This window comes from Dicentrarchus labrax, unplaced genomic scaffold (assembly GCF_905237075.1).
Source record: "Dicentrarchus labrax unplaced genomic scaffold, dlabrax2021, whole genome shotgun sequence".
Classification (NCBI taxonomy): Eukaryota; Metazoa; Chordata; class Actinopteri; family Moronidae; genus Dicentrarchus; species Dicentrarchus labrax.
In genome coordinates this window covers 25,103,488-25,113,851 of record NW_026136721.1, presented here as the reverse complement: position 1 = coordinate 25,113,851, position 10,364 = coordinate 25,103,488, and the positions used below count along the sequence as shown (strand labels likewise).

Sequence of the window (10,364 nt, the reverse complement as noted above, 5' to 3'; positions counted from 1 at the left end):
GCAGTAGTATATTCTCCAAGACAACACACTTTGATGTGTGAAATGAGGGAGTTCCACTTTAAGTCATTTTTAAAGGAAAAATGCAAAAAATAATTTGCTGTCATTAGTTGTAGCCTAACAAATAATAATATTACAAAAGATGGTAAATAGCAAAAATATTGTGTGGATTAGGACTATCCATATGTCTGACTCAGACAATTCAGAAGACTTCACATTTGAGAAACTCTTGAACTGAGAGCAAGACGTTGAAGGAGCTCTTGAAGGGGCTTTTAGTGTCTCCTCTCAGAGAAGACCTTGTGGAGCTGCTGCTTAATCTTCTCTGAATAATAAAAGCACAAACCTTTTATAAGCCATTTATGATCTTAAACATCAGACAAGTCAATTTAAAGGTGTTTCACAAGAGTAATTCAGCAGGGAAGTTGTAATGTATGGCTATGTATCTGTAAGTGTGCGTGCGTGAAATAGTACAAAAGTATAAAATATTAACAAAATATAATCATATTGTATCAAATTCAGAACTATTCTGTAGGAATACAGTACAAAGACGACAAACACACAGTTGAGCACCACAGACACGTAGCCTACACTTAATGTCATGTTTGACTATAATGGAAATATGATTATTATTTTATGTGGGGACCAGGTTCATATGATGGGACCCAGACCAAAGGCTGATCTAAATAAAAAAGTGCATTGCATGCGAGGAGTCGCCTGGAAATAATTTCTCCTTGCTGATAGGTTGTTCAGCCACACCAGCCCCACTTGCGCAAGGATTGGCCTACTGCTCCTTTTTCTCCAGTTTCTCATTGGCTTTTGGTAATGATAGTTCCCTGCCATCATTTTTGCACCGTGCAGTTTTCAATGAATATTGCATGTGGTCTCTCTGGCTTTTGGTGCTGATCATTTGAATCAGCGCGTCGCTAGGAGGAAGGCATCCTGGATGAGCAGCAAGCAACCAGATGATGGAATTTCTCCCAGAGACCGCAGCCGCTGCTCGACCAGGACTGTCTCCCTCCGAAATTAGATAAGAGAGAGAAGAGCCGGGAGACTACAGCGGAGAAGATGTTCTGCGCGAAGCTGAAAGAACTGAAGATATCAGGAGAGTGTCCATTCTCCAGCAGCGCCAAGAATAATGAGCTCGGAGACTTTGAGGAGAGCTCAGTTGACGCCGTGGATTTATTGCCTATTTCTAGGGACGTGCATGGAAAAATAGGTGAGGATCTACCTCAACAGAAGACAAGCAGAGCCAAAGTTAACCTGCATACACTTGGGGAGAGCATACGAAAATTGGCATGTCCCGAGGTGAGTTGAAATACATTTAATAATATTCACCTCATGCAACAACAGTATGTTTTACATAGATGTATGGGAGGGGAAGGGGGAAAAATGCAATTTGTGTTTGTCGCACGTCTGCTTTAACGCACAGACATTCACTTTAGATGAAGATATGGTGATCCTGCTTCTATGTTTTTAATTTGTGGGCGCTTCTGTAATTAAAGCTGCTGTTAAGTCTTGCCAGACGGTGACCTTTAACTCGCTCAACACTTTGTCATACAGTTTCAAAGGCTGCACACTGCCCTCCAACGAATGATGAGACTATCAGATCACACCAGGGACTCTGAAAGGTAACTCATGTGGGTTTTTTTTTTCAAATACAGCTGCCACTAAGACATCAATAACAACAACACTACTTCTCTTAGACTGCTGCAATTACTACTACAGCTGCTGTAAATTATAGGCCTTTACTACTACAGTACCCCAGTATGTATCCTAATAGCAGTAATTATGTTACAGATGTTAAACCTCATTTGTAACCTCTGTTTAGCTATAAGAGCTCTTACGAATTGCTCTTGCTACTCTCATACTAGACTGATACTGATGATGGTAACAACAGTGATGTGCAATGCAGACTCAGGCTGCTATGGATACCCAGAGATAGAGAGAAATCCCTTACAAATCTGCTGAAAAACACAGACAATGAAAGATCCTCCATACTGTTCTCAGTGTAATCACAGTCCGATGTAGAGCTAAAACTATTTGGCGACTGGCTGATCAGAGTTATCTGCAAATAGGATGATTGATTAATCGATTTATTCTGTTTTTCAAGCCAAAATGGCAAACATTTCGCTGGTTGCACCTTTTCAAATGTGAGAATTTGCTGGGTTTTTTGGCCATGATTTGATATTAAACAAAATATCCTTAGGTTTTCGACTGCTGATCAGACAAACAAGACACTGGGAAATTTGGGAAATTATGTTTCACTTTTATTTCTTGGCAAAACAATGGATTCATGGGGAACATATTTGGCAGATTAACTGATATAAAATATATCGTTCTAATGTATTTCAGTAATTGAACAAAAAATACGGTCCACTGAGCACTGGTTTATGTGTCTGATTTTGACATTTCTTGTCTTTCTCAGTCCAATAATTTGCTGTACCGACTATCAGAGTTGCAGTGATGAACCAGAGCATTTAGTAGAAATGATGAACATATACTCAACCAAAACAGGTAAATCCGAAGCTCAAATTATAAGATATTTCTATTTTTAAAATAAATTTGTGTATTGCGGGCTTCACATCTTCACCTGTTTCCTCTCAAATAGCAATCCAGATGGAAGCTCTGAGAGTAGCTCTTGGCGAGGAGCTCTTCAACATGTGTTATGAGGAGGATGGACACATTTTGAGGGTGGTGGGGGGAGCTCTCCATGACTTCCTCAACAGCTTCAATGTCTTGTTGAAACAGAGCAGCACGCTGCCCAACCCGGACAGAGAGGATTGTGTAAACGAACCTTCGGTGCTGTGCTTAGACAAGGATCTGGGTCTGCTTACTGTCTATTTCTTCAACCCCCGCCTGACCACTGAGCTCTTTTTCCCTGGAGTCATCAAAGCTGCTGCCCGCCTGCTGTATCACACCACTGTGGATGTGCTGATGGACCCCCCCAGTGCTAAAGACAGCATATTGCAGTCCAGCCCGCAGCCCAGTCTTCTGTACACAGTTGTAGTTAAGGATGCTAAAAATCTGAGCCCCAGTCCGCTGCGGGCTACCTCAGCTGGGACCCTTCCTACCTCTCTGTTCTCTACCATCTTCCCTTTCCATCTGATCCTGGACCAGGACTTGGTTCTGATACAAATAGGACATGGGCTCAGGAAGAGACTGATCAGGAAGGATGGATTGAGGCGGACTGCTACCTTCCAAGAACACTTCTCTATTGTTTCCCCCCAGATCAAATGTACCTTTCAGGGTATTCTGACCATGCTGAACACACAGTTTATCATTCGGATCAAGCATGGAGTCTCCATCACAGATAACACGGGAAAGGTATGTCAATGTATCTGGGGGATATAACTTGAAAAGTGACATCACTGACTAATGAGGCAGAAAAGGTCTTCCGGTCATGTCTTCATATAAAATCAAGTGAGATGGAAAGAAAAAAAATCAGGCTGTTCATAAGCAGTCAAGCTTATTAGTGGCGGACTTGGGTGCACTTGGCCTGAGGTAGAGATCAACATTATACCCCCAACGGAGATCAGAAGCAAATGTCAAACCATTTCATCCATCAAAGGCACAGCCATGCTCGTGCTATTTATGTGAGGGTGCACAGCAATTGGTCGCCATGACAAGAAGAAAAAAAAAAGTATCAGTGAGTAAACATGGCAGTGGTATAATGACTAATGACATTCAGTCAGAGATGCTGAGCTACAGAGTCTAATTAAACAGGTAAAAGTGAGCATAAAGCAAGTGTCTCGGTCTTTTTCCATCTGGGATTTATGATGTTTACTCAGCTGACAAGTGCGCTATGCACAAACATGACTGAAATGTCAGCAGAAGTGACACATTCAACATTAATTATGTCGCATATTTCAAAAATACTCCTGTAGCTGTATCTCTCAACCGATAGCTAGTGTTGTTATAACGTTCCACAAAAGTTTACAGACATGCTGTTGGCTCTGTGAGGCTGTCATAGGGAAACCAAACTGTTAGGGTGATAAAAATATTCTTTATATATATATATATATTCTCTAAATATATCTTTAGCAGTCATAGTGAAGTAAATGTAAAAGCTGACTGGAGGGTCGTACCAGAAAAATAATACAAGTTAGATGGTAGAAAGTATGTGTTTGTACAAAGCTATATGAACCTTGAAGTACAGTCTTTGGTTTTAATACTTAATCCGTATGTGCTTCCAGTTATCCAAAGTAGCATATTAATCATATTAGTTTAAGGTATTAGTATGCTAATGCTGTAGACACAACGTTTATTATTTAAATAATTTAAATTACAAATTTGACCTCATGAAATCATGGCAGTCTAACAGTTATTGAGATGTTTCGCACAACTGTCAACCTCATGGTCACCAAAGTCAGCAGGTTTCATCCTCTGGAAACCATGAATGTCAAATTTCATGGCAATCCTTCTGATAGTTGTTGAGACATTTTGACCATAGACAGTGAAAAATATTCTTATGTTAGGGTTAGGTTGTATGTTTTTGTTTTTACAATTTCTGTTCCTCTGGGACATAAATAAACCTTTTGTCTTTGTTTACTGTTGAGGCTGACAGACAGCTGCATACAGCTGCCCTTTTATAAATACCACACAAATGAGAAGTTTGCTTTTCTTTATGTCAAACATTTAAATGTCTATATACAGTATGTCTTGAGGAAGTTTATGTATGTATACATTATATATTTACAATTGCACAGATTCCACTGAAGAAAAAACATTATTTTTCTTCATTTGATTGTGGGAAATTTGTACTTAATTAAATAATAAGGCTCCAGTATGTAGCCTACACAATAATCCTAATCAATCGTCTTTCAAAAAACAAAGTCATTGATTTACGTGGACAGTTAGGCCCTTTAGATTCTAACTAAGTTTACCAAACTCTTTTTTTCATCTTTTCTCATCATCTGATTTTTCCTTTCAGCTCATGGACCTTAAAGGTCAGATGATCTACGTTTCAGAGTCCAACGCCATCTTGTTCTTGGGCTCACCATGTGTGGACAAGCTGGAGGAGCTGACAGGCCGCGGCCTCTACCTGTCAGACATCCCTATTCATAACGCGTTGCGTGACGTGGTGCTAGTTGGTGAACAGGCCAAAGCCCAAGACGGTTTGAAGAAGCGGCTGGGGAAGGCTAAGGCAGCCTTGGAGCACGCTCACCAAGCACTGGAGGAGGAGAAGAAGAAGACGGTGGACCTCCTCTTCTCCATCTTCCCTGGCACGGTGGCACAACAGCTGTGGCAGGGCCAAACAGTCCAGGCCAAGAAGTTTGAGCGAGTTACAATGCTCTTCTCTGACATTGTGGGTTTCACGGCTGTTTGCTCACGCTGTACCCCGATGCAAGTGATCACCATGCTCAATGAGCTTTACACCAGGTTTGACCACTACTGTGGAGAGCTTGATGTTTATAAGGTAGGTGAAGGGAACATAAGAGCGTACTGTTGAGCATTGTTTTGATTTGCCAGAGCTGATGACAAAGTTAACACTTTAACACAGGCAGTGCTTAAATTAGTACTGTTTAGCTGTAGCAACTGCTGAGTTGAGAATTCATGTAACATTACAACATGAAACGCTCATACTGTACAGTCACAGAATGTTTAACTGTAAACAACCATTTATATTTCAGTACCAAATGTAAAGAAACTAGCACCATCCGGAGGTGAATAATGGCAATATGTCAAACAGTTGTGTTACCCATTGCAAAGTGTGAATGACATGGTACAATACCATCTCAGTAGTTCTTAAAATACAGGTTAAGAGAAAGTGGCAATATTTTGAGGCATTTTACCACATTAAAACTGAACTTTCATCACTGTAAATAATATTTTCTGCTTAAACATTTTTAGTTTTGACAAATATCAAGAATTTGACGTCAGTTCTCATCAAATTCTTTAAGCTTATAGCCAGAAGAAATCTCAACAACTCAGATTTCATTTATTCATTTAACAGTTATGTGTTAAGTGTATTTTCTGCAAATTTAATCTTCTAAAATGGTATTTCAAAGTGATGGAGAATACAATATGTCTTTTATTTTGTTTATTTGTTGTTGTTTTCTTCAAATCTTGTAATATTTTGATATCTATAGTATATTCTGACTGATTTAGCTAAAAAAAAAAAAATCAGCCTCAAGACGACTCAAATTCCTAGAAATATTATAAAAGACATAATGGCCCTGCTTGTGGCTCAATAAAAACACCTAAATATGTCTTTTAATTTATCATTTTTCCAAGGTAACTTCTGATAACACTGTCAATAGAACATTATAATAATGAGAAGCATATGTAACTATAGTAGTTCACATACTCAAAAACAGGACACACATTTCTGTCGTTTGATAAATAAATAATGTAGTACATTAGGTACTAGCATAAGGTGTATAAAGTCAAATAACTTACATCATATGCCTTCATGTATTTAAAGTTTTTAACAAAATAATACACTATTGTTCTATAAGTTTAAAGACAGGCTGAGACTGTAGCTCAACCAACTACCCCAGTGTCTGCCAAAGGCTGCTAATCTACAGGGAGGTTGGATAATGTAATCAAAGTGTCACGGAAGCATAACAGAAAGAGCAGCATGTTTGACAAATATCTCGTAAAACGCTAGGAAGTCAGAGGTTCCTTCAGGACCCTGTTTCCACTCCACATGTGTGAGCCTAAAAATAGTTTCACTTTGTCTCTGCCACATAGCTGTTGAGTGCTCCCCGGTCCAGATTTACACGAACAAAGACAAAGAAGAAAACACTGGTGGACTTTTTAATATGACCAGGGATCAAGTACTATTACAATTTAAGTTTTATTACTCCTCAGTTTCTTGCCCTCTGTCATCTACTGCAAGATGGAGAGCAAGTCAGATTGTAAAGACATTTTGATGAATATCCACTTCACATTTGTCACTTTCTTCAAAGTTTACTGTCACAGCACTTTTAATAAAGTTTAGACTTCCAGTTTAAATATTGTATAGATTTGCTGAAATGGAAACCCTTGACTTTGGGTAGGAGGGTGCACAAACAGCTTGTCAAATCCTTTCTTCTGTCTCAGTTGAAATCCGATTATAAATCATTTTAATGCTCATCTACTGTATCCAGGTGGAGACCATTGGTGATGCGTATTGTGTAGCTGGTGGGTTACACAAGGAGAGCGAGACTCACGCCCTCCAAATAGCACTTATGGCCTTAAAGATGATGGAGCTTTCAGACTATGTTATGACACCAACTGGAGAACCAATACAGGTGAGGGTCAAGTATTGCTTGGTGTAATACTCATTATTCAACTTGATGATTTGAAAAGAAATGATCACTACACTTAAGTGAAGTTCATTATAAGTTTATCTCAAACTTATAAGACACCCAAAGGACTTTGCCAATTAAGCAGTTATGTCAAATCAAGGCAAGTCTTGAATAAATCAAGAAATCAATCATCTACATTATACTCCAGCATGTTACTGTATTATTACAAATACACAATACAATACACAACTACATCAATGCCATTTACCAGGACTGATCTAAACATAAAATAATGGCAAATGGGAAATGTCTATAAAATGATGTCAGAGACATCTATTATTTTCCATTTGATGCAGACATAAGAAGGTATGGTGTGTCGGGTTTAGGTTAATTATCAAGATATTTGGTCATGTAATAATGTATGTATGATAGACATATACATGGAATTTTAAGATATGTATATCATATTTATATCAAAATTAACCTTAAAAACTCTCCAATCTCCATTTTAATTAATGTAATGTAATGTATGATTTGGTATTTATGCAATTTGGCAATATCACCGTTGTAAATATGAACAGCTGTACACATTTTGTATGATTTCAAAAACTAGTGATTCAACAACTTTTCTAACACAGCCAAACATCAAGCAAGTGCAACAACACAAGACACAGAAATCCAGCTAATATGGGAATGGGAATGACAAATGCACCATTTACACTATTACAACTCAGTGTACCATCAAAATGATAGTGAGCTGTTATTTTATGGTAGAAAAGTTACATGATGTTGCTTTAATCATTATTCTGTGGTAACTGTATATTAGCTGCTGACAACATTGAAAACATACATATATCATTAAGGTTTATTAAAAAAGTATGTAACTGCTGTAGCTGACATATTCAAGGTTGTTTACATTCAGAGTTTTACCAAAAAATTTTAAGTGCATTTTCTCCCTCATAAAACAATTGCAAACTGATTTTTAAAGCAATTTTACTTCAGGCATTTTTTTCTGTACATCCATGTTTACTTGCTAGTAGTCTTCTTCACTGCCTTTGCTGGCACATTGCTACATTTGTTTGCACGTTACTGCCACCCTCTGCTGATGAGGCTGGAATCTGAAGGCAGGAATATGTGTCTTGCCATTTGCTTGCATTTGCTCATTAAAAAAAAAAAAAACATTACTATTAATAGCGCTACTAGTGGCCAAAAACTGCACAGGGTACCTTTAAAAGTGAATAAATCATGTATTTTGTCAGTACTATTGACAAAAAGAAGACGCCTGAATCATGTTGAATGTTGTTTTTTCCCCTAGATGCGTATAGGCCTCCACACTGGTTCAGTACTGGCTGGTGTAGTTGGGGTGAGGATGCCACGCTACTGCCTTTTTGGGAACAATGTCACAATGGCCAACAAGTTTGAATCCTGCAGCGAACCTAGAAAAATCAACATCAGCCCAACAACCCACAGGTGAAGTAATAGCCAATTCAGGTTGTTGTGCATTTTCTATTAGAATTACAATACTAACTCTTAACGCCCCTTTAAAACATTTTATTTGACAGAAAGACACAAAAACAAGTAAATGTCATATATAATGTCAATGTTTATATATACAGTTGTCAGATTTTACTGAGCCAATACTGTATGGTATCGCTGAAGAGAGAAAAAAAACAAAGCGCTCTCGACAGGAAACTTAACTTTTAGAAGAGCACTGTGTTTCCTCTTGTGTCAAATAATTTGCCACATTGTTTTTAGATTCATGTTTTATTTGTGTGCTCTTTGTCCCAGATTGCTGAAGGATCGGCCAGAGTTTGTCTTCATTCCCAGGAGCAGACAGGAGCTTCCGGCCAACTTCCCAGAGGACATCCCTGGTGTTTGTTACTTTTTGGAGGCCTCCTTCAAAACTTCACAACTGACTCTGAAATGAAGTCAAGCTGCTGCAGAGCCCAGAAAACATTAGATATGACGAAGCATAAACGTATCCAGTGAACACAGTGCGAACACCTTGTGTATTTTGATTTGGGTTGTTTAGATATTGATGACATTGTCTATCAGTCAAACGTCTCGCAGCTGCTTAATGACAGAGATGTCAGTTTGCTGTCAAATATGAGTCTTGTCTCTGTACAATTATCCATTTGTATAGTTGTAGCTGAGAGACATACTCACATCCTCTATTTGTTTTATTCCAGAATGAGTCATTTGCAAATTTATGACACAAGTTTCTTTCCAAGCTCCCACCAGAGATATATACAGTATACTGTCAAAGAAAGGGTTGGAGACTGTTTTGTTCATTTTAACATTGTAGAGGTACAAAATACACTCATTTTATCAAAACAAGTCAATAGTTGCCTCTGGTTTGCTGTAAAGACATTTAAATATATCATCATAATGTCGATATGATACAGAAATACATTTTGGATGTTGAGCCCCATTATGATAAACAGAGTGGTTCCTTATATCAGGATTGTTTTCTGTAAATATCTGACTGGTCCATTCACATTTTTCCAGACTAGCTACCTGCTAAAGCACCTTGGCCTGTTGCAGCAGAATAAATTAAGATTAAAACTGAATTGGTTTTGTGTGTTCCAGTGGAGAATTTCCTAACATATAATTTGGAAAAGTTAAAGCAAATTATAAAATGATTCAAAAGATTTAGGGAAGCAGATTCAGGGGCCTTATGGGACCTATACAGACAGGATCACAGATGTTAGAGTTTCAAATAAATGATATGTAGATATATTTACTTTTTTTTCTTTAGAGGTGGTTCAATATACATTTACATGTCAGTAATTTCTTCCAGAGGTTTGTGGTTCCAACTCAGTATATATTTGTAATAAAATGTAACTTAGACTTCCATTTATTAGACATAAAGCATTCCGAGACCGCATTTTCCTAATATAAGTAATGTATATGTATTTTTTACTTTTTTTCCACTGTACACATGTTTATACTATATTTATTAGGTTGGTTTCATTGCACTCCTTTCCTATATAGCAGGAATACAACACAACAAGAATACAATGAATGTTCTACTGTCACTCATAATGATGTGCTTTAATCATTATTGTAATGTAACCAAGGCGCAATAAATATTGACATTAACAGACTTAAGTGATTGACTCTACAGTGAATATA

General features: G+C 37.8%; 1 protein-coding gene across 1 annotated transcript; it reads left to right on the top strand.

The window, feature by feature from the left end:
* The first annotated feature begins 773 nt into the window (after positions 1–773).
* On the top strand, positions 774–10,336 carry gucy1a1 (guanylate cyclase 1 soluble subunit alpha 1). Its single transcript, XM_051386301.1, has 8 exons — positions 774–1,302; positions 1,558–1,625; positions 2,423–2,511; positions 2,606–3,321; positions 4,928–5,413; positions 7,089–7,232; positions 8,545–8,699; positions 9,018–10,336. The coding sequence occupies exons 1-8, from the start codon at positions 1,063–1,065 to the stop codon at positions 9,154–9,156; spliced, it is 2,037 nt and encodes a 678-aa protein (XP_051242261.1). The 5' UTR covers positions 774–1,062; the 3' UTR covers positions 9,157–10,336.
* Positions 10,337–10,364: the final 28 nt, after the last annotated feature.